The 25,586-nt window shown below is 35.5% G+C and overlaps 1 protein-coding gene across 2 annotated transcripts in view; it reads left to right on the forward strand.

Moving 5' to 3' along the window:
* Window positions 1-25,586, forward strand: part of ATAD2 (ATPase family AAA domain containing 2) — a 66,278-nt gene that overhangs the window by 22,455 nt on the left and 18,237 nt on the right. For both annotated transcript variants that reach the window (XM_037166710.2, XM_053661117.1), the window contains 11 exons: window positions 4,793-4,900; window positions 6,617-6,725; window positions 10,397-10,512; window positions 13,009-13,183; window positions 14,259-14,347; window positions 19,504-19,663; window positions 20,604-20,694; window positions 21,342-21,656; window positions 22,400-22,532; window positions 23,006-23,192; window positions 23,737-23,922. In XM_037166710.2, coding sequence (XP_037022605.2) covers window positions 4,793-4,900; window positions 6,617-6,725; window positions 10,397-10,512; window positions 13,009-13,183; window positions 14,259-14,347; window positions 19,504-19,663; window positions 20,604-20,694; window positions 21,342-21,656; window positions 22,400-22,532; window positions 23,006-23,192; window positions 23,737-23,922 — 1,669 coding nt within the window. The remainder of the gene's footprint in view (window positions 1-4,792; window positions 4,901-6,616; window positions 6,726-10,396; window positions 10,513-13,008; window positions 13,184-14,258; window positions 14,348-19,503; window positions 19,664-20,603; window positions 20,695-21,341; window positions 21,657-22,399; window positions 22,533-23,005; window positions 23,193-23,736; window positions 23,923-25,586) is intronic.

Here is a 25,586-nt window from a genome sequence, read left to right on the forward strand (position 1 = left end):
TGTACCCTGGAGTCATATTATGTGACTTGATGACCTTTTTGGTGTTCATTACACTTTTTCTTTTCTATCAGTTTTATTGGGATATAATTCATATACTGTTTTGTTTGCCCACTTAAAGTATATAATGCAGTAGCTTCAGTATATTCAGAGTTGTGCAACTATTACCACAATAATTTTAGAACATTTTTCTTGCCTCAAAAAGAAACCTATGCTCTTTAGATCACCCCAACTGTTCCAGTACTTTTAATACTCCCATCCCCTCACTCCTAAGCCACCACTAATTAACTTCCTGTCTTTATAGACTTGCCTATTTTAGATATTTCATATTAGTAGAATCTCTCGTGACTGGCTTCTTTCACTTTATATAGCACATTCAAAGTTCATCCACATAGTAGCATGTATCAGTACCTTTTTATTGCCAAATGAGATTCCATTGTATAAATACACCATATTTTTTTTACTCATTTACCAGTTGATGGACATCTGGGTTGTTTCCACTTTTTGACTGTTACGAATAATTTTACTGTGAACATTTCTATACAACTTTTTGTGTGGATGTATATTTTCATTTTTCTTGGGTATATTCCTAGAAGTGGAACTGCCGGATCAAATGCTAACTATATTTAATGTTTCGAGGAAATGCCAGATTGTTTTCCAAATGGCTGCCTCATTTTATGTTCCTACAAACAATATCCTAGAGTTGTAGTTTCTTCCGTGGCTTTCTAACACTTATAATGACCTGATGTTTTTATCCCTTTAAACCTTTTTGTTTTTACTTTCTTGGAAAGGTGTTGTGAACATCTCATTTTTTTCTAACAACCTTAACGATAGTCATTTTGCTTAGCCTTTTAATTTTTTTCATCAAGAGACCACTACTTAGACCACTACTGTTTGTAGTTCATGTTCTATAGCTACTTAAGCATGGAAACAAAGTACATGTCCAAAATAATCATTTGAACATTGCTTTTAGTATCCATGGCAAATGGTTAAGAAACCTTTCAACCAAGTGCAGGATCTTCAAAGGGTCTTTTGGCAGTTTGTCATAGTGGAGCTTCAGGAATACTGCCTTTAAGCAGGATTTTTCTTCCTTATGGTTGATAAGCTCTAGTCCACTGGTTGATTTTCAACTGTTGTGCCACAAGAATTTTTAAAACAGGCAATTCCTGACTATTTAGTTTGAGGCACTGGCCTCTTTTTTCTTAGATTATCAAATGAAAAAATGACAACAGCCAACACAACAAAAGCCATCTGGTGTGAATGAATCAAAATTATACTTTTTTTGGTCATACCGGCAAAAAATGTATTTCTATATTACCAAATTTTAGTAATTTATGTGTGCCATGAGATGAAAAGGTTGAAAAATCACTGCTCTGGTCATCTAAGGTTTATTCTTTAGCTTCAGTCTGCAGTTTCTAGAACAAACCTAGTCCCTTTGAATAAAAAGATAATATAAGGGGACTAAATGGTAATGGAGAAAAAAATACCCCCCAAAAAAGAGAGAGAAGATAACATAGTAGCACAATGCTTTACCAATATTCCAGAGTACTTCTTCCTTGTTAAGGAACTAAACTAGCAACTCGAGATGTTCTAGTTAGGTTCACAGTGCTTGGCTGTGCCAAATTTTTCAAAAGTTTTTAGTAAAATGAAAAAAAATTATTTAAAAAGTTAGTGTGGGTGTGTTTATAACCCTTTTTAAACTGAAGTAATGGCTTTTCTACAGTACAGGGTAATTATGAAGAACCTGGACCTATCACTGGAATAACTTAGGTTGCCATCTCAGTTCTACCACTTAATTAGTGATCTTTGGCAAGTTACTTACCCTCTCTGTTCTTCAGTTTTTTGATCTGTAGAATGGGGATAATAGCACCTTTCTCATAGTATTGTGAGAATTAGATGAGTTAATACATATAAAGCATTTAAAGACTTCCGCCAAGATGGAGGTGTAGGTGGAAGCACTTCGCCTTCTCGCACAACCAAGTTTAAAAACAACAAAGTTTTAGCAACAAAAACTCAGCCAAACCACAGAAAATTGAACTGTATGGAAGTCTGACAACAACGAACCCTTCAGCCAAACCAGTAAGAGGGGCAGAGCCAGCAGCAGGCGGGGTCGGGCAGGAAAGATCTGGGATTGACCTGGTTGCTCCACCCAGGTGCGCCAGCAGCGGTGGGCAGATCCCAGGTGTGGAGAAGCGGGCGGACCCACTGAGGGCAGACCGTGGTCACACATTTGCGTGCACAGATAAACCGGTGAAGGAATGAGCAGTGAGACAGACCGAGGACCACGCAGGCCCCATTGGCAGGAAGTGGCAGAGGGAACCGCCATTGTCCCTCTCTGACCCCGCCCCTACATACATCCTCACAAACCAGTGACCTGGGTGGCCTCACCCTTGTGAACATCTAAAGCTCTGCTCCTCATACTTAACGGGCACGAACAGATCAAAAATGGCTCAAGAACAACTCAGCTCCAGAGCCAATAAAGCTTTGCTCTATCCAGCAAAACTTTCATTTAGAATGGAAGGGCAGATAAAGTGCTTCTCAGATAAGATCAAATTCAAGAAGTTCATCATCACCAAGCCCTTATTATATAAAATGTTAAAGGGACTTATCTAAGAAAAAGAAGATAACAAATATGAACAGTGAAAGGACAGCAAACGCACAGTTATTAACAACCACACCTAAAACAAAAGCAAACTAAGAGGACAGCTAGATCAGGAGCAGAAACATAGAAATGGAGATCACATGGAGGGTTAGCAACAGGGGAGTGGGTGAAGGAGAAGGGGGGAGAAGGTACAGAAAATAAGTAGCATAGATGCTAGGTAGAAAATAGATAGGGGGAGGGCAAGAATAGTATGGGAAATATAGAATCTAAAGAACTTCAGACACGTGGTCATAAACTAAAGGGAGGGAATATTCGGGGAGGGGGTATGCAGGGTAGAAGGGAGTGAAGGGGGAAATAGAACAACTGTAATGGCATAATTAATAAGATATATTTTTAAAAAGAAAAATTAAAGAATTTAAAATAGTATCTAGCACATATAAAGGGCTACATGTGTTATTATAACTATACTTTAATGTTTAAAAATAATCCCTAATCTTATATCAAATGTTGGAAATTTTGTGACAGTCCACAAAGTCCTGTTGTTTGCTTATAACTATGAGTTTGTGAAATAAACAACTGGAAATCACCAATGTAGTGTATAGAATGAGGATTTTTTAAAAAGGTAGACATGAATTTGAATTCTGACATCATCATTGACTGATTCTGATATTTCGAGTATGTTCTTTAAACTGTGGACCACATTTGCTCTGACTATAAAATGAGCCTACTAATAAATGCCTTTCCAAAGTCTTAATTAAGATTGAATGAGATATGACAACTACTTGGTACAAGGAGCACTTAGTAAATGTTAGTTCGTTTTTTAAATTTGAAGTTAGTCTTAATTTTATGTGGATACAGACTGAATTCATATGCAGTTATGTGAATTACATGACTATAAGTTAGTCTCTTTGTAATGTTAATATTAGATAAGTTAGTTCACAGAAACGCTGTCAGGCATGTTTGGGTAGGTGGACAGTGGAAGATTACTTTCTCACTAATATCTGTTTTTTTCACAATCCCTCTTTCAAAACCGTTGGAGCCATTTATATGTTCACAAGTAGGATTTTTTAAGAGGTTTTACAAAGGTAGCATGCATCATAAACATCTTCAGCAGTATCTGGGCCAGCACTACTTAGTCAAATACATTGATTCTGTAGTAAAACCTAGGAATAATCATAGTAGATGAGACAAATGGAGACTATGGATTTCCTTTATGACATTTCAGATCATGTTTTACTGCTAAGTGTTTAGTGGAAAAGCTTATTTTCAGAATTTTTTAGGTACAAGCTTTTGGACTTACATAATTTAGATAATAGATTGTGAACCTTTTATATTTTTGAAATACCTACTTACAATAATTGCACTCCGACTCAGAAAAAGGTCTAGACTCTGAGCCGATGGAATAACAAAAGGGTTTTTGCAGCCAGATTCTTTGCCACTCCCCTATACCCCCATTTGTCTATTGCAGTTGTCCAAAGGTAGAAGCGATTTACAATTTTTTTGAATATTAGTAGCACTTGGGATTTTTATTTAGTACTATCAACTAGCCTAAGACTTTGGTTTTATTTTATTTTTTTGTAAGTGAGAATATTGAGGTTTATGTGGGTTTGGTAACTTATTTACATTCACAAAGCTGTCAAGTGTCATTGTGAATTTACAATTGATGATATATCATAGATAAAAGGCCATATTATTCTCCCTGTTTCCTAGCATTTTTTTAAACCCTAGTTTACATAAAAATTCTCATGTTCTCCTTTAAAGTTATTTGATATTTTAAAATAGGTAATTCCCTTCCAAATATGAAATTATATGTAGTATAATATTGAAAATAATTTTCTAGAATTCCATTCCCCAGAATTCTAATACCCTCTTTATCTCACCTTTCTGTGAGGATAACTGATTTGTATAAAGACTAAAAAAACATCATTCCCCCTGGACCAAATGCTGTCTTAGTAAACATCGGTGGTTACTCTACAGCACTCTTTTATTTTTTTCCCCCTTCCTCTAAGTTATCTAAGTCTTTTATTTCCTTTCAAAGATTCAACCAACCAAACTTACTTCATTGGTTCAGCAAATGTATTAATTTTAAGATAAACCATCTTGGATCATTAGGTATTTCTGATTTTTCCATCTTATGCCTTTTATTTTCCCTGTCCTTCTTCATCATGATTTTAGTTTTCTTCTTTGCTTCAGGCGAAGGCATGCCATCCACAGTAGTGACTCCACTTCATCTTCCTCTTCTGAGGATGAACAGCACTTTGAGAGGCGAAGGAAAAGGAGCCGTAATAGAGCTATCAACAGGTAAGTGCTATATTGATGCCTTTTAAAACTACCACTTACTTTTTTTTTTTTTGAAAAGTGGTGAGAAAGCTGAATAATTTAGGAATAGGTACAGTTTAATGGATGAAAAAATTATACAGTAGGTTAATACAAGGCCAGAATACTGTCTTGTTTGCAATATTTAGTTGAAACTCATATTTTACTGTTTAACCATTATATAGCTCAAAATGGTGCTTGTTAAACAGTGATTTGAGGAAATAACTTACTTTCTTTTCAAATATACTCGTTTCTAAAATAACAATAATGCATTTTATTATAGAATATTTAAGGAAAATTAAAAGGTTTACTTATTGTATAACTCCTTATAATATAAGTTCACATATAGTAATCAACTTATTTGTAGCCAAATCACATACAGTAATCAAATTACTTACTCACAATAATTATTTGAAGTAGATAGGGCAAAGATCATTGCTGTTTTACAGATGTGGATGAGTAAATGAAAAATGCAGTGCTTGGATTCTAATAATATGTTCTTCGAGTAGAACAGAAATGCTTAAAGTAATTGGAACATAAAAATGAAGTAGTGTGCAAATCAACCACTCTTTGTATTATAAGTGCTATTCTTTTTTTTTTTTAAGATTTTATTTATTTATTTTGAGAGGGGGGGAAGGGAGGGAAAAAAAGAAAAGAAACATAAATGTGTAGTTGCCTCTCGCACACTCCCAACTGGGGACCCAGCCCTCAACCCAGGCGTGTGCCCTGAATGGAAATGTGCATCTAATCCTGTGGTTTTATATTATGCAGTTATATTTCTATTAAGAATTACTTAAGACATACCCTTTCAAAATCTGCAGTTGAAAAGTTGTCCATCTTAGATTTCACAGTATAAAGTTCCTACAGAGTTTGGGGATAGCAAGAAATGCCCCATGGGGCGAGCATGGTGCTTTTACTTGTGTTTAGTTACAATAGTTTTTCTTTGCTAAGGCATTCTGGTACAAGTATCTTAAACTCTAACACAAGCAGTTTTTGTTTTTCCATCAATAAAAAAAGCATGTTCTCCTAGGCATATTCTTGGCAACATACCATAACTGTTTTTGAAAGTAGTTAGTAGGAAATTAGTGATTCATTCTTGCTTGAGAGGATTGACATGGATCCAGATGCTGGTGGACTCTGACTGTTTTGCTGAGAGGTATTATAGTAAAGTTGTTACAGGTCTGGAGACAAACAACTTAGGTTTGATTTCAAGATCTGCCACTTGCTATTGTAGCTTATAACTTCGGGCATTTTAGTTTACCTTACCTGTGGCTTGATCTGCTTTGACAAGAAGGGAAATAGTAATACTTCATAAAACTGTTGTAGAATTTGATGAATTAATATATCTAAACCATCTAAAACTAAAACAGTGTCTGGCAAATGGTAAATACTCCATATATGTCAGACATGATCATTATAATGTATATTGATACTGAGTTTTCAACTGTGAATTACTTTACAGCAGTGTGGCTTCTTAAAAATTGGTATTTTCATTTGGTTATGTATCTTTATTGATAAGCTTTAGATATAACTTTTCTAACACAACTTCTCAACCTATATAGAAAATGAGGAAGTTGAAATTAAGATTGCTCTAGTTGAAATTTAATTTTTTTTAATTCTTAAGAAAAGAATTATTTTGACATGGCATTTGGAGATGTGTGAGGTTTTGCTTTTAATTCTTTCCTAATCTTTTTAAAATAGGTGCCTCCCACTAAATTTTCGGAAAGATGAATTAAAAGGAATTTATAAAGATCGAATGAAAATTGGAGCCAGCCTTGCTGATGTTGATCCAATGCAACTAGATTCTTCGGTGAATACTGTCCTGAAATGTGTGCTTGAACTGTAATCATATTCTTTGTTTTAGTTTAGTTTTAAAGTTAAAAAAGAAACTCCTCATTTTAAATCAGAAACTTTAATTTTTTGAAGTATTTTTATTGATTATGCTATTACATTTTTCCCTTTTGATCCCCTTCCCTCCATCCCCCCAACCCTTCAGCTCTCCCTGCCTTAGTGCATGTCCATGGGTTCTACATATAAGTTCTTTGAGTCCTCTGTTTTCTATACCATTTTTTAAAAATTTTATTCACTTATCTTTAGAGGGGAGGGGAAAGAGAGTGGGAGAGAAATATCAATGTATGGTTGCCTCTCGTGTGTCCCCCTCTGGGAACTGGCCTGCAACCCAGGCATGTGCCCTGACTGGGAGTCGAACCGTGATCCCTTAGTTCGCAGGCCCATGCTCAATCCACTGAGCTACACCAGCCAGAGCTCTATACCATTTTTTATATCTCCCTATCTATTTTATGCTGACTAATTATACTCTTCCTTGTACCTTTTCCCCCATTCCTCTCTTCCTCCTCCCCACTGAAATCCCTCCATGTGATGTCCATTTCTGATTCTGTTCCTGTTCTTGTTGTTTGCTTAGTTTTTTTCATTGTTTTTCTTTTAGATTCATTTGTTGAGAGTTGTGAGTTTGTTGTCATTGTACTATTCATATTTTTTATCTTCTTTTTCTTAGATAAGTCCCTTTAACGTATCATATAATAATGGTTTACTGATGATGAACTCCTTTAACTTGACCTTATCTGGGAAGCACTTTATCTGCTCTTCCATTCTAGATAATAGCTTTGCTGGATAGAGCAATCTTGGGTATAGGTCCTTGCCTTTCATGACTTCAAATACTTCTTTCTAGCCCCTTCTTGCCTGCAAGATTTATTTTGAGAAATCAGCTGATACCCTTATGGGCACTCCTTTGTAGGTAACTCTCTCCTTTCCTCTTGCTGCTTTTAGGATTCTCTCTTTATCTTTAATCTTGGGTAACTTAATGATGATGTGCCTTGTTGTGTTCTTCTTTGGGTCCAAACTCTTGGGACTCAAAAGAGTTTTGAGTCCCAATCTTGTCAGATTGGGGAAGTTTTCCCTCATTATTTGCTCAAATAAGTTTTCAGTTTCTTGCTGTTGTTCTCCTTCTAGCACCCCTATAATTCAGATATTGGAACGTTTCAAGTTTTCCCAAAGGTTCCTAAATCTCTCTTCATTTTTTTGGATTCTCGTTTCTTCCTTTTCTTCTGGACAGATGTTTATTTCTTACTTTTGTTCCATGTAGTTGCTTTGAGTCCTGGTTTCCTTCCTGTCACTATTGGTTCCCTGAATATTTTGCTTTATTTCATGTTGGGTATCCTTCATTTGTTTTTTCATTTTTCAACCCAGCTCAATCAGATCTATGAGCATTTTGATTACTAGGGCTTTAAATTCCCCATCAGATAGGTTGGCAATCTCCTCATTGCTTAGTTCTGAGATTATGCTGTGTTCTTTTATTTGGGCCATATTTCTTTGTCTTGGCGCAGCTGATCAGAAACTTCAATTTTTATAGACTTTTTTCTTCTCTTCCCTCTCCCCTCCCCCCTGCCCCCTCCCCTCTCCCCTCTTCATCTGCAGGCCACAACTAAGATACTGTTGCTCAGTTGACTCTGTAAGTTCTGTATAGTTTGGGGATGGAATGACATTTTTTAAAATATATTTTATTGATTATGCCATTACAGTTGTCCCATTCCCCCCCTTCATTCTCCTCCACCCTGCATACCCCTCCCCCCACACTCCCCCCTTTAGTTCATGTCCATGTCCATGTGTCATAAGTTCTTTAGCTTCTACATTTCCCACACTTGCCCTACCCCCCCCCCGTCTGTTTTCTCCCCACCATCTATGCTACTCATTCTCTGTACCTTCTCCTCCTCCCACTCCCCTGTTGCTAACCCTCCTTGTGATCTCCATTTCTATGGTTCTGCTCCTGATCTAGTTGTCCTCTTAGTAACTGTGAGTTTGCTGTCCTTTCCCTGTTCATCTTTTTTATCTTCTTTTTCTTAGATTAGTCCCTTTAACATTTCATATAATAAGGGCTTGGTGATAATGAACTCCTTGAACTTGACCTTATCTGAGAAGCACTTTATCTGCCCTTCCATTCTAAATGAAAGCTTTGCTGGATAGATCAATCTTGGATGTAGGTCTTTGGATTTCATGACTTGGAATACTTCTTTCCAGCCCCTTCTTGCCTGTAAGGTGTCTTTTGAGAAATCCACTGACAGTCTGATGGGGACTCCTTTGTAGGTGACTGTCCCCTTATCTCTCGCTGCTTCTAGGATTCTCTCCTTCATTTTAATCTTGGGTAATGTAATGGTGATGTGCCTTGGTGTGTTCCTTCTTGGGTCAAACTTCTTTGGGACTCTGAGCTTCCTGGATTTCCTGGAAGTCTATTTCCTTTGCCAGATTGGGGGAGTTCTCCTTTATTATTTGTTCAAATAAGTTTTCCACTCGTGGCTGTTCCTCTTCCCCTTCTGGTACCCCTATAATTCGGATGTTGGAACATTTAAAGACGTCCTGGAGGTTTTTAAGCCTCTCCTCCTTCTTTTGAATTCTTGTTTCTTCATCCTTTTCTGTTTGGTCATTTTTTTCTTCCTTCTGGTCCACTCCCTTGATTAGAGTCCCAGTTTCCTTCCCATCACTATTGGTTTCCTGTGCATTCCCTTCATTTCATTTAGTTTAGCCTTCATATGTTCATCTAATTTGTGACTAAAATCAACCAGTTCTGTGGGCATCCTGATCACCAGTGTTTTGAACTGCACATCTGATAGGTTGGCTATCTCTTGGTTGCTTAGAAGTGTTGGCTCTGGGGCTTTGAGCTGTTCTTTATGAGTGAGCCATAATGTTTTGGTCTGTTTGTGCCTGTTACGTATAAGAGATGGAGCCTTAGGTGTTCATCAAGGTGGGGCAACCCAGGTTGCTGGGTTGTGGTGCTCTATGTGGGGGCGGGGTCAGAGAGGGGTGGTGGCATTTGTTCAGTGCTCTCTTGGATTTCAGTCCCCTCTGCTGCTTCCTGCAAGCAAATTGGGTTCTTTTGGTGCTGGTTCCTAGGTATGTGGGTTTGTGCACCCTTCAGAACCCTGTGGGTCTCTCCAATGAACTCTTGTGAGCCTGAGAGCCTTTCCCAGTACCTCGACTCCCAAAAGTTTTTCCAGTTGGTGTTTTTAGGCTTTATTTCTCGGCACTGGGGCCCTAGGTAGCACGGTCTGTCTCACTGTTCTGTTTTTTCACCTGGTTTATCTGCATGTAAATGTGTGACTACAGTCAGCCAACCGCCTTGTGCCCTCACTAGGTCTACCCATTGCCACCCCACTCCTGGGATCTGCCAACTGCCGCCTCAGCGCCTGGGTCAAAGCAGCTTTTTCCTTTGCCCCTCTCCACCAGTTGCTGACTCCGCCCCTCTTACCAGTCTGGATAAATGGTTTATTGTTGTCAGACTTCTGTACAATTCAATTTTCTGTCTGCTTTGGTTGCATTTTGTTACTAAATCTTTGTTGTCTTTAAACTTAGTTGTGCAAGGAGGCACGGTGTTTCCACCTAATGCCTCCATCTTGGCTGGAAGTGTGGAATGACATTTTAATTTTGACTCCAAATCTAAGAATGTCAATGTTTCTCTTCCATTACCAGGTACGATTTGATAGTGTTGGTGGTCTGTCTAATCATATTGCAGCTCTTAAAGAAATGGTGGTATTTCCATTACTTTATCCAGAAGTCTTTGAAAAGTTCAAAATTCAACCTCCAAGGTAATTTTACTGTACATTTTATTTTAGCCAACATCTGTGCTGTGCTACTGTTATCTAGAAAGATAATGTTCCTCTGTTGAAGGTTTTTATGTCTACTGTAAATTTATATATTTTTCCTGCAAGGTCCTGGGTGCTTGAATATATTTATTTTCTTAATGTTTAACATGAAGAATGGTTTCAAAATTAATTCTCCATGAGTGGGAGGGGGGCGGTTTTTTTTGAAAAAAATATTTCATTTATGTATTTTCAGAGAAAGGGGAAGGGAAGGAGAAAGAGAGGAAGAGAAACAACAATGTGTGGTTGCCTCTCAGGTGGCCCCCACTAGGGACCTGTCCTGCAACCCAGGCATGTGCCCTGACCAGGAATTGAACCCAACAATCCTTTAGTTCATAGCCCACACTCAGTCCACTGAGCTACTCCACAGCAGCGGGAAGATTCTTCGTGGTTTTTCAAAAATTTTGTGAAATTGCTTTCATACATACTTCTTTCCATTTTTAAAGTTCTTTATAATTGTATATAATTTTAACAATCAAATTGTACTTTAAGTCTTTTGTAGAAGGCAGTAGGCCCCTCCTACCCTTCTCATTTCAATTTCTACTTCTATGGATACATTGATTTAAGTAAACCTTTTTAAATTGGTAGGCTTTTTTTACTTTTACATTATAAAAGTTGTATACTATAAAACATTGGTAAATTCAGTTTTTTAATTTGTTTTTTAGTTATAGTTAAACAGTGTTATTAGTTTCAGGTGTGTAACAGAATATTAACTGAGCCATTAAATTTTTTTAAACTGATATTCATATTAAATAACATTTGCTTATAGGAATGATGAAACTACCATATTTTGCCATGTATAGTGTGCATTTATGTTTTTGTGTACATTATACACAGTATTATTATACCTATGGTATGTAATTATTATTGTACCTTTATTTTCCCCTCAAAAATTTGGCCAAAAAACTGCACTATACATGGCAAAATATGGTATCTAGTTAAAGTAATTTAGTGAACTTAAAGAATGAACTCCCTGAGATTTTTGTCTTTCTCCTTCTTTATAACATACTCCCACAAAAATCAGATATATGATTGTGTAAACTTATTTCCATATATGATCTTTGTATTTTAATGGCTAAATAATATTTCATTTGTGGTTATGTCACATTTTATTAGATTTTGCTGTTGCTGGCTTGTTTTCTCCTAACTTTTCATTATCACAGATTTCAATATGAACATTTCATTACTTTTTGTGTGAATTCTTAATTCTATCTTTAAGATACAGTCTCACAAATTAGATTGTTGGTTCAGTAGATAATATTTTTAAAATCTATACCTGCCTTAGTTTTTGTTCATTGAAATTGTCTTTGCTTATTCCATTTGTACGTCTGTTTTCTTATTATGTGCTTTGTTTTTTATATCTGCATTTGATTATATCTGCATCCAATCTTACTATTTTTTATTAACCTTTAATAGATTTCATTCATCACTTTAGTTTTTTTTTCTTACAATTCTTACTTTGTCATTTCTGGTTTTCTGGGATTTTCTTTTAAGTGTTTCTTTTTAAGAGCAGTTATTTGGTGATCTGAAGTTGATTATTTTACATTACTTTGGTAGAACTTATCCTATTTTTATACCCTTTTTACATTTCTATTAAGTATTGTGAGTATAACCCATTTTCTCAGAATTCTAAGAGTAACAGATAACTTTGGAACTATGTGAAAAAAATAGTTTACCCTATTGGAGTGATGTCACAAAATTTATTTTAAATTATTTACATTGTCTTGGTCTTTACTGCCCAACCACCATTATTTCTTAAAATTCTCTCTTCTTTTATCTTATTCTCTCTCCTGTTCAATTCCAAGATGTTTTCTTTCAAAATTTTTGGTATTATGTTCCTGAGATTGAGACCAAAGATTGTAGAAGAAACCAGTTATTCTTTCCCCTAATACATTACAAAAGTAAACTGTCAAGTCCATTTTTTTTTTTTATCTTTGTCCAAGGACATACTCACTGATTTTAGACAGGGAGAAGGGAAAGAGAGAGAGAGGGAGAGGGAGAGAAACACCAATCTGTTGCCTTTCACATGTGCCATGACTGGGATCTGAACTTGCAACTTAAGCATGTGCCCTGACTGAGAACTGAATCTGTGACCTTTCCGTTTATAGGGCATTGCTTTGAACAACTGAGCCACACTGACCAGGGCAACTATCAAGTCTTTTTAAGTATAACTTCTGTGCAAGGAAAGCTAATATTAGCAAAATGAATATATAAAAGAAAATATATTTTAAATAAAGGGCTTTATTTAGCTTTAATATTAATTTTGTAGTAGCAATATTAATTACCATATTATAAGTTGTGCTTTCTAAACTGAAATATTTCAGTTGTCTCACTTACTTTTTTTATTTACTAATTAAGTGCACTTATGAAATTAGTTTGTAATTTTGTTTAAATGGTCCTTTTTTAATGTAGTACTGATAAAATAATACTTTTCTTTTACAGAGGTTGTTTGTTTTATGGTCCACCGGGAACTGGAAAAACTCTGGTTGCTAGAGCACTTGCCAATGAGTGCAGTCAAGGGGATAAGAGAGTTGCGTTCTTCATGAGGAAAGGTGCCGACTGTCTGAGTAAATGGGTAGGAGAGTCTGAAAGGCAGCTACGATTGTTATTTGATCAGGTATAATGATAAAATTTATCTATCTAGATTTATAATCAATGTAGATGAAAGTAACGAAGGATTAGATAAATCTTGTGTTTAATTTCTTTCATAGAAAAACATTTAGAAGAATTAGACCAAATATATGATCCTCCCAGATTATTTTTCTTTGTGTATTAAGATAACACTGACCTATTAGGGACAGTCTTATAGTAAGAAGAGAAAAGGAATAACTAGGTCTCAGTTCTTTGGGGTCTTAGAACCTAAGAAAGAACATGGTAGTTTTGTACTTAGGGAGACAGGAGTTGCAAGTTACGTCTCAATACATGAGAAGATTAGTTTTGCCCTAGATGGGCTTTAATTTCCCTTCCCAGGTTGTATTGTAAGATAATACATTCTGATCTATTGAGGCATAATGCTGCAAATACTTTTAAATCTCTTTTTGGAACTCACTGAGGTCTTTTGTTTTAACTTAACGGATTTTTTTCTTTGTCTTTTTAAACTATGGCGTTGTGCTCATTGTTTTCCCATCCTGACATGGAGGGAAGGCTGTATCACTATCTTCTATTCTTTATCTTGTTTGGTTTTGCTCTAATCTTCATCCAAAGACATTTTTTCTTGCTTTTAGAGAGAAAGAAAGAGAGAGGGAAAGAGAAACATCAATTACCACCTTCTTGTTTGTACCAAGGGATCGAACCCACAACTCAGGCATGTGCCCTGATCAGGAATCGAACCTGCGACCCCTTAGTGAATGGTACAAGACTCCAGCCAACTGAGCCACACCAGCCAGGGCTATTCTTTATCTTGTTTTGACAATTGGTCTTTATTAAAGATTCTTTTGTGTGCCCTAATAACTATAGCTATATGAAATCTAAGTTACATAACCAGTAGAGTATATATTTTGAACATTTCCAGTTGAGATGCAAATGAAGTTAAACTTTGTTATAATTTACCTTGAATTCTTAAATGTAGTTACTGACTTTATATTCAGATTTATCACATAAATTCCGTAAGCAAGCTGGAATGAAAATGGTTTATAATAAGTTTACATATTTGAACTTTTTCATGATAATATACCACTGAACCTACTTTGTAGGCTTATCAGATGCGCCCATCAATTATTTTTTTTGATGAAATCGATGGTCTGGCTCCAGTACGATCAAGCAGGCAAGATCAAATTCACAGGTAAAACTTGCTTGATGACACTTCTGACTTTTCCCGATATTCTGATCTGTATTGATTGCATGAGTAGCAGAATGGTCATTAGGTGGTGAAAGAAACTTTATAAACCAGAAGTTTCCCATTTTTGTGGGGGGCATAGTAAAATTTTGATGTACTATACAGTAGAAAGAGAAAAAAATTAATCTGAGATTTGGGTGGCAGGATAATTCTCAAAAAGTGTTAAAATCTTAGTTGCAGTTTTTGGCTCTCTGAGCAGCACTATGGTGGTCATCAAGAACAAGCACCTTACAAAAAGTGGCAAAAAGGGAGCCAAGAAGCAAATGGCTGACCCATTTTCTGAGAAAGATTGGTGGGATGTGAAAGCACCAACCATGTTCAGCATAAGGAATATTGGAAAAACATGTCGTGAGAACTCAGGAACCAAAATTGTATCTGATGATTTCAAGGGTCATGTTTTTGAAGTGAACCAAGGTGGTCTGCAGAGTGATGAAGTTGCATTTAGAAAACGGAAGCTAATTACTGGAGGTGTTCAGAACAAAAGCTGCCTTAATTTTCATGGCATGGACCCTTCCTGTGGCAGAATGTGCTCTGAGGTGAAAAAAAATGGCAGACCATGGTTGATGTCAAGACTACCAGTGGTTACTTGCTTTATCTATCTGTGTTGGTTTTACTAAAAAAAAAAAATGCAACAAACAGATTCTGAAGACCTCTTAATGCTCTTCTTCAATGGGCCTGCCAAGTACAGATGAAGATGATGGAAGTCATGATCCAAGAGGTACAGACAAATGACTTGAATGGAAGTGGTCAGTACATTGATTCCAGATAGCATTGGAAGAGACATAGGAAAGGCTTGCCAACCTATTTATCTGCCCCTTTATATCATTGTTAGAAAAGTCAAATGCCGAACAAGCCCAAGTTTGAACTGAGAAAACTTATGGAGCTTCATGGTGAAGGTAGTAGTTCTGGAGTAGCTACTGGTGATGAGATAGGTGAAAAAGTTGAAAGAGCTGGTGGATATGAACCCTTAGTCCAAGAATCTGTTTAAAATTCAGACTTAAAAAAAATACTTTAGAGGGGAAGGGAGGGAGAGAAGCACTTACATGAGAGAGAAACATTGACTGGTTGCTTTCTCCAAGTGCCCTGACTGGGGATGGAGCCCACAACCCAGGCATGTGCCCTGACTGGGGATTGAACTGGTGACCTTTTAGTTTGTGAGATGACACCCAACCGACCCACACTAGCCAGAGCTAAAAGTCAGGCTTTTAATGTTGGCAGATAAAAGTACTATTTGTGATGTTTTCTAAAAAATCTTGGTTACAGACTTAACCTGTGATACAAACTTAAATGCCCACTGGCCACCGAAGTAAGGCAAATGAAATGGGTGAGCCAGGCCAGTGGTAAGAGTGGGGCTGTGGTGAATGATCAGCAGTCAGAGCATACTCAGTTGTTTTTATCTCCAGCCTACTGAAGTGCAGAAGCTGACCCACACTTGGAAAATAAATTTTCTTTCTTAAATCTTATGTGCAAATTTTTGTGTTAAATGTCTTTTAAATGTTGAAGACACTGTCTGAGCCAAACAAAATATGTCCTAGTGCATGACTGCTAGTCTAATGTTCTACTAGCCTGACTTCCTCATTTTCAGAGTGGGAAAATTGAATCTCCCCTATGGTTACTCAAGGAAGCACTTTTTCTTAATGCTACTGTCTTAACTTGAATCTAAATTACTCTTAGTCCCAGTTCATTTTTAGTTTTTCATGACTTTGTTCAAATTATATCATAAATTATGTATAATTGCTTAATTAATTTGGGATGCCCTAAAGCAAAGATTTGCATGCCTTCATATTTGCTAGTATGTTTTTACTGTAAATGGTATAGAAGAAGAACAAGAAATAATCTGAGTGATAGGTAGGTTTTTACTTTTTTTTAACACTTGATATTTACAGTATTCTGGTGGCCTTCTTTGACTTGATGCTATACATTTTTATCAGTTGCTGTGAGTAGTAAATTAAAATATCAAGTTCTCTGGTAAAAATAGTTATGTTTCCACTGGTCAGGTAGCTCAGTTGGTTGGAGCATTATACAGATACACCAAGGTTGCAGGTTTGATATCTGGTCAGGACACATACAAGAAGCAACCAGTGAATGCATAAATAAGTGGAACAACAAAATCAATGTCTGTCTATCTTTCTCTAGCCCCCATTCTTCTCTCTGGCTAAAATCAATAAATTAAATTTTTAAAAAAATTTTATGTCTATACCAGCAATCATACAAATTTTTCTGTATGACACATTTCAGTGTCACCCATGCTGTACTGTGTTAATAGGAAGAAACATTTAACAATACTAACATCACTTTGCAGTTGAGTAATTGAGAACTTACTATATTTTGGAATAGTTAGAAAGGGATTGGAGTAATTTTAGCAAGCACATGCCATCTTATATATCTATTTCAGAGAAATTTAGTGTACAACAAATTATTTTGATGCATCAGAAAATAAGATTTTAGCCCTGGCTGGTGTAGCTCAGTGGATTGAGCGCGGGCCTGCGAACCACACGATCGTGGTTCGATTCCCAGTCAGGGCACATGCCTGAGTTGCAGGCCGGTTCCCTGCAGGCCAGTTCCCAGCAGGGGACGCACAAAAGGCAACCATACATTGATGTTTCTCTCCCTCTCTCCTTCCCCCACTTCCCCTCTAAAGATAAATAAATAATTAAAATAAAATAAAAAAGAAAAAGAAAATAAGATTTTAGTCTAAGAAAAAGGATGCAGATATAAAATAAATTAAAACCCTAAAACCTTTACTTTGAATTAAAAATATTATGATTTCATGATAAGTTTTTTTGCTTCACAGGCCTGTGCTCAATCCATCATGATGAATTTTTTTAAAGAAAACACCCTGAGAGAAGCGTGATCTGAATTTGTTTCATTAAATCAGGAATATATTAATTTCTTCATTAAACTTTGTGATAATGAAAGGGGGGAAAAAAAACAATCCCTAGCTTTGGACACTGAAAAAATCTAGAGGCAATCACAATCCAGTAGCAATTCATACCTCTAGCACCCAGATTGTGGACTGTAAATACTAGCACTCGTAGGAGAGATGATAGATTGCAGAACTAAAGCAGGAAATAAGTTAGACAAGCCTGGAACATCTTGTCAAAACCTGGAAGCAGGGAAAAAATAGAAGATCATTAGGATTATATCAGAATGAAATAGCCAATTTTGAATGAATTTCCATTGACCAAAGATGGGGCAATTTGAATATCAAAAATAATAATGACTACAGTAGATTGAAATACATCAGGTACATTGAAAAGTCAGTTTTTAATGATTCTGTTTTAAAAATCTAATTGGTCACTTTGAGGTTTCTGCATTGGTGACTAATTACTCTGAAAATTGAATGAAGAGAATGAATCAAGCATTTCTTTTTTCTGTTTTCTGTAGTCATGACTCAGGCCATGAATCAGGGTAATTTTATAGTTGATGAAGTAAAGTTCTTTATAGGAAAATTATAGTCAATAAATGCAAGGGAAATTTTTAAGTTAGAAGAATCAGCATTTTGCAACCCCTTATGAAAAACCCCCAGGGGACAAATGTCTGGGGACATTTTGATTGTCACAAGTGTGAGATGGTAATGCTTGGTATCTACTGGGTAAATACCAGGATGCTATTAAAATATCCTAGAATGCACAGGACAGCTCTCCACCAGAAAAAAATCATCTGACCCAAAATACCAATTATGCCAAGGCTGAGAAACATCAATCTAAGCAGTAATTATTAGTGGCTGCTAAAACAGTAAGGTATAAAGGTTCATAGTGAAGTTTATGGTGAGCAGAATAAGGTGACATCTCACTTAAACCCAACCCACTGATCTCAAGTGAGAAACTGGTATTAAGCACTCCTGAATTATATAGTAGAAAGTAAATACATGGTATAGTCCTATGAAATGTGCTATCCCAAGTAGTTTAACCTGCATCTATTAAATTTCTAGGTCTAATTACCAGTTCACAGGATATACAAATGGTAGAAGACAAGTTATATGACCCCATCAGAAAGATATCCATCAGTTCACAATGTGGGAAGACAATTCTATAATACAAATTACCCAGTTTCTTCAACAAATGAATGGCACGGAGGAAGGGAAAAAAAGTGAGGGAGTGTGATGGGAACTGTTAATGATTTGAGGGAGGTTTGACCATGTGCTTGATTGAACAAATCAAATATAAAAAGATATTTTGAGAAAATCCGTGAAATTGGGTATTAGGTTATATTAAGGAATTACTGTCATTTATACTGGCGTCATAGTATTGTGGAAGTTTTTTAAAGTCCTTATCATAGAAATACATATGTGAAATACTTAACATGAAATGTTTATATTAAATGATTTGAGGATTTTTGGTATGTTGTGTTTTTTAAAACTGTCTGGTAAAGACATATAAAAGGAGTGTTGTTAATTGTTGAAACTTGTTAATGAAGATGTGGAGATTATTTTACTAATCTCCACAGTCAAAAGTTTAAAATGTAATTAAGATTCTATGTATTTATGCTTTATGTATATTTTGTTTTTGGATTTTTTGTTTGATTGAACATACAAATGTTCTGTATGAGTACACAGAACATTTTATAATTTTTAGATACTATTTGTCTACCTGGTACTTGGTAGTATTTGGTTTGTTTGTCTTATTTGGGAACTCTCAAGTGTCTTTGAAAAAATGATGCTCTATGAAATGACTTTCAGGATCCATTTGTGCATTCTAAAGACCATCTCTGTGTTCTGTTGATTTTAATCTGTATATGTCATTTAGTGTGCTACTTTACAGAATTTTTTAAAATAGGTTTTAAGTTATTTTATTTACCTTTTTTAGAGAGAAAGGGAAAGAAACATCAGTGTGTGGTTGCCTCTTGCACGTTCCCAACTGGGGACCCAGCCCATAACCCAGGCCCGTGCCCTGACTGGGAATCAAACCAGCAAACTTTCAGTTTGCGGGCCAGTGCCCAGTCCACTGAGCCACACCAGCCAGGGCCAGAATTTTTTTAAATCTTTTGAAAGTAGTGAGATGCTAAAGAAAATTTATTCTAATTTAATGTATTTACTCTTACCAAAAGAAGAAATGTTATATCCAATCAATTAATCTCTTCTCTCTTATTTTTAAATTTAGTTCTATTGTTTCCACCCTGCTAGCACTTATGGATGGATTGGACAGCAGAGGAGAAATTGTGGTCATTGGTGCTACCAACAGACTGGATTCTATTGATCCTGCTTTACGAAGGCCTGGTCGCTTTGATAGAGAATTTCTTTTCAGCTTACCTGATAAAGATGTAAGAACCCAATTAACACCACTCAGTTTTTGGCAAAATATGTTGCCCTTATCATCAGCAAATCTTTGTACAGTAAAAATTTGAAGATTGAATTTTGTGTGTTCTGAAGCAAGGTTGTATGATTAACACCCAAACATGTACGATGTATTTACAGAGAAGTATTACTCTATTTAAAATAAGTCAGGTAATATATTTTTTTTTAAATAATGCCTTCCTAAAAATACTCTTTAAATTCTTTCAGTTTTGGCAAAGACTTTGGGGGTTAATAATATAAATCATACAACTTTGTTTTGCTTTAGAACACATTGCCTAATAAACAGCCAATCCTTAGCCTATTTGTTAGCCTTGGATTTTTCATGGGGGCCACCATGTTATTTTAAAGCCACTTATTTTTTTGAAACACAAGCAAGAAAATATAATAAGAGCCCTGGCTGGTGTGGTTCCATGGATTGAGCACTGTCCTACAAACCAAAAGGTCTCCAGTTTGATTCCCAGTCAATGCACTTGGCCTGGGTTGCCTACCAAGTCCCCAGCTGGGGCTGTACGAGAGGCAATGATGTATCTCTGGCACATCAATATTTTTTTCTTTATCCCTTCCCCGCTCTCTAAAAATAAATAAATAATTATAAATAAAATATATAATAGAGCTGTCAATACTCTTAAAAATAGTTTTTAAAGTGTACCAGAATGAATAGTAGTTCACTAGTTACTTTTTTCACTTACATTTTTGATGAATGGAACTTGAGTACTAAAGTGTAAATCTGTTTAATATAAATTCCTTAACCTTTTACAAATACATCTTTTTTTACTGTTTTATATTTTTATTTAGGTACTGATATCTTTAACATTTTAGATAATTGAGAGAGTATTTTAAATTGAAATTATTCTAATCTGAATAATACTTTATTATAGATGTTAAAAAAAATGTTTTTATTTGTAGGCTCGAAAAGAAATTCTAAAGATTCACACAAGGGATTGGAATCCTAAACCACTGGACATATTTCTAGAAGAACTGGCAGAAAACTGTGTTGGTAAGCATTGCTTTTAAGCATTAAGAAATATATGCAATTCAAAGATGGAACAAGTTGTAGTGTTGCAAAGTTATATTTAAAAAAATACAGGGTTATATTTGTTTCTCATCTCTACCTGTTTTCTTTCTATATCTATAAAGTTCCAGATATTAGAGATATTTGACAAATCTGCTGTTGGGGAATTTGAGAGCAAAATAGACAATAATAATAGCTATCTTTTGCTGACTGTTTACATTTTTCTACTCATCCTGTTGAGCATTCTTTTACATGTATCAGGTAATTCTCACATCAGACCTATAAGTAGGTAACATCATCCCCATGTTACAGATGTAGAAATGGCTGACAGAGAATAAATGATTCTCCAAAGATTACAGATCTCAGAAATGACAAACCTGAATGTGAACCTTATCTGTGATTTTAAAATTCTTACTCTCGACCCCTATGGTATATTAGTGTTTGCATATTTCACTCACAAAAGTTGACTTGTTGATGGTTATCACTACCATATAAGTTTACTAAGTAAATGAGAGATTTTAGACTTATTACTCTTAAATATTTTGCTACTCTATTATTAGGCTGACTTAATTTTAACCATAGTTATGCTAATAGAATGGTAATTTACCTTTTTTTTTTTTTTGTCTTGGTAGGATACTGTGGTGCAGATATTAAGTCAATATGCTCTGAGGCTGCTTTATGTGCTCTCCGTCGACGCTACCCACAGATCTATACCACTAGTGAGAAACTACAGTTGGATCTCTCTTCAATTAGTATCTCAGCTAAGGATTTTGAGGTAGCTATGCAAAAGATGATTCCAGCCTCCCAAAGAGCTGTGACATCACCTGGGCAGGCACTGTCCACCATTGTGAAACCACTTCTGCAAAGCACTGTTCACAAGATCTTAGAAGCCCTGCACAGAGTATTTCCACATGCGGAAATCAGAACAAATAAAGCGTTAGACTCTGGTATGAGATTTGATTGATTACTTAAAGTTAGTTTTTATAATTAGTAAAGCTAAATGTTTTGTAATTCTCAGCAATGCTTTTTATATACAGTTTCTTGAAAGGAATTTAGTCATGCTTTTCTTGGATGGTTGAAGGAAATATACTTCAGGAATTGCCTTTAACTTAATCTATTTTAAGTTTTGAATGCATTTTTATATTTACACCAGGTTCTCAGATAACATTGATTTATTCAACATAATTTTATTACTATAACAGTAATGAAATGCTATAGGATATAACTCCTGTTTATGTCAGTTAGCTTATGGTAAAATTTTCTTTATACATGGTCTCACTTAAAGTCACAGAATCTATTGATGATGTTAAATAAGGACTTAACCATTTTTGTTATTCATATCTGCACAATATTTTTGAGTGTTTAAAAAATGTCACTGATCCCTGACTGGTGTACCTCAGTGTATTGATTGAGCATGGTGGGCCTGGAACCAGGAGGTCTCCCATTTGATTCCCAGTCAAGGCACATGCCTGGGTCCCCAGTACGGCATGCGTGAGAGGCAACCACACACTGATGTTTCTCTCCCTTTCTTTCTCCTTCCCTTCCCCTCTCTCTAAAAATAAATAAATAAAATCTTTGTAAAAAAAAGTCATTGAAGTACACTGGTTTGCTAACTGAAGAATTATATAAAAGTTTGCTTTGCAATTTAGAAAAGTTACTAATGCACAGTTGTTTTTTTTTTTTTAAATAGATATTTCGTGTCCTCTGCTGGAAAGTGACTTGGCATACAGTGATGATGATGTTCCATCAGTATGTGAGAATGGGCTTTCTCAAAATTCCTTTAATAAGGCTAAAGAAAATTTTAATTTTCTTCATTTGAATAGGTACATTCTCCTTGCAAATTATTTGTTTGTGTGTTTGTTGTATAAATTCCCTAAAACTAAATGGGTCGGTGGTTGAAAGATAAAAGATACCAACTAATCTGCTTTTTTTTAGGTTGAAATATAAAAAGGGAATTTGTTGCAGTTGTCACTATAGTAGAAATTCCACTGTATAATTATTCTTAAACATGTGGAGGGTAGTTGTTTTCAAAAATCATGTGAGCCATATTGTTATGATTGGCCAACAAAATATTCAAAACTTCTTTTAAAAGTTTTTTTTTAAGTTTTTTTATATGCCAACTAATAACTGTGTTTTTTTTAATTTAGTTATTTTTCAAGTACAGTTTTTTGTCTATTTCTCCCATCCAAGCCCACCCCTCAAAACTTTTGACTTATGTAAGTTCATAGTTGGTAATTCGTGAGAAAATGTAAACTTTTCATTTTCTAAAACATTTTTTATTACTCCTTTCTTTCAGAAATGCTTGTTATCAACCTATTTCTTTTCGACCAAGAATATTGATAGTGGGAGAACCAGGATTTGGTCAAGGTTCTCATTTGGCACCAGCTGTCATCCATGCTTTGGAAAAACTTGCAGTATATACATTGGACATTCCTGTTCTTTTTGGAGTCAGTGCCACATCTCCCGAAGAAACCTGTGCCCAGGTCATTCATTATTACCCAGACAGATAAGCTGTAAGGCAAAGCATGCTCCCAAAGACAGAGTCTAGAATTGCTTCATTTTTTTGCACATTTTGTTTCCTGATTTGTAACTTTAGGTTTATAAAATAAAACTAGTGTATAACTTCTTAGTCATTAAAGAATACCTAAGTGACCCTAGGAGAGTTATTAGATCTCTCTGCCTAAAATAGGGAAAATAATTTTATTTCCAGTGTATGGCCGTTGTGAGAATTATACTTAAAACAGTGACTGCTGTGTTGTATGTACTCAGGTATTCTGCTTGTGTTTTTGCTATTTTTATATTTAAAAATTTTTTAATGAAAAAAGGTGTTTTATATTTTTATACTTAACCTTTGTTACAGCAGAAAAGTCTTCTACGTTTCTTGAACTGTTTTCTAATTGCTTGAAGTAATTATGTTTTCTAAATATGAGGCAAAACATTTATAAATAAGCTTGTGGGGTTAGGGGAAGCATAGCATTACTGATGTGCTGACTTTCTCACTGAACATAAATTTTTTCTTTTTGCTAGATGATTCGTGAAGCTAAGAGAACAGCGCCAAGTATAGTGTATGTTCCTCATATCCATTTGTGGTGGGAAATAGTTGGACCAACACTCAAAGCCACATTTATCACATTATTACAGAATATTCCTTCATTTGCTCCAGTTTTACTGCTTGCTACCTCTGACAAACCCCATTCTGCTCTTCCAGAAGAGGTAATTTGTAAGGGCAAAATTATTGTGCCTTAAAAAGAAATTTATTTGTATTAAAATAAGAACTTGTAAAAATTCCAAATGCTTCAGAAGTGAATAAAATGATAAAAATGTTCTTAGGAAATATAGCATTGTTAACTATTTGGTATATGTGCTTGTTAGGCAGCATGGTCTATGTATATGTGTATGTGTTTAGTAAGGTTACATTATAAAATTGTTTCTTTTCCAAAAATTGAATTATATAATACATAGTATTCTGCAATTTGCTTTATACATCTTATATATTCTTCCATACATAACTCTTATTCCTTTTAATAGCAACATGGTTTTTTCCATTGTCTTAATATACCACAACATATTTATCCAAATTCTTGTCCATAGGTATTTGGTTGTTCCTGTTTACTGCTACACTAAACATCCCTAGGTTTTATTTATTTACATATTTTGCATCCATGGGTTTTGATTTGTACAAGCATTACTATATGGTTTCTAGCATTCGTTCTTAAAAGTGGAATAACTATAGCTCAGTTAAAGAATATGAACACTGAATTTTTTTTAAAGATTTTATTTATTTATCTTTAGAGTGGAAGGGAAGGAGAGAGGGAGAGAAACATCAATGTATGGTTGCCTTTCATGCGTCCCCTGCTGGGAACTGGCCTGCAACCCCAGTATGTGCCCTGACTAGGAATCGAACCGCGATTGTCTGGTTCGCAGGCCCGCACTCAATCTGCTCAGCTACACCAGCCAGGGCACACTGAATATTTTTGATGGTACCAAATTACTATCCAAGTTTATGCCAATTTAGACAACTACCAATAACAAATAATAGTTCATGCTTCTTCTGCCTGCAGTACTCTCCTAGATACTTGCCTGGCATGGTGCTTTTATTTCCCTTGGTCTCTGCTCTGATACCACCTCAGAGACGCCTCCCTGATTAGTTTCTCAGTTACAGCAGTAGTTCCTCTGCCCATCATTTTCTTTTTCTTTACTCTGCTTTCTTTTTATCTTTTCCTTGATGTTAAATATGAATTTGTCTGTCTCTCCTAGCCAAATGTGAAGTCAGGGACTTTTTTCCCACCTCTATTCCCAGAGTATATAATAAGTACATTGTAGGCTTCTGTATGTATTCATTTAAGGATGAATGTAATCAGTTTTGCAATACCTTTGACAAAATTGGTTTGTAGTGTTTAGAGAATTGGTAGAAAGTTAAATTCAACTATTTTGTTAGAGAAATATCTATTGAGTGCTTATTCTCTGCTAGGCATCATTTTAGGCAAAAGGAATGTAACAATAAACAATATAAACAAAAATTGTGTCATCTTAGGGCTTACATTGTAGTTGAGGTGGAGATGAATAAAAATAAATAAATATACTAACCTATTGCTGTGGAGAAAGATTGAGCTAAGCAGTGCCAAGAGTGTGGTAGGGTCACAGTGTCAAATAGGCTAAGTAAGGCCTTACTAGGAAGATGTCATTTGAGCCAAGACCTGAAAAATGTAAGGTATCCTGATCCATTTGAGTATCCAAAGGACAAAGCTGTCTGGCAGAGGAAAAGCAAATGCAAAGGCTCTGAAGCAAAAAAAAAGTGTGTTTGGTATGAAACAAACACACTTCTAGCAAGAAGGCCAGGGTGGCTACAGCAGAATAAGTAAAGGGCATAGTAGGAG

Source organism: Artibeus jamaicensis, unplaced genomic scaffold (genome assembly GCF_021234435.1).
Source record: "Artibeus jamaicensis isolate MK-2021 breed Jamaican fruit bat unplaced genomic scaffold, CSHL_Jam_final scaffold_916, whole genome shotgun sequence".
Taxonomy (NCBI): Eukaryota; Metazoa; Chordata; class Mammalia; order Chiroptera; family Phyllostomidae; genus Artibeus; species Artibeus jamaicensis.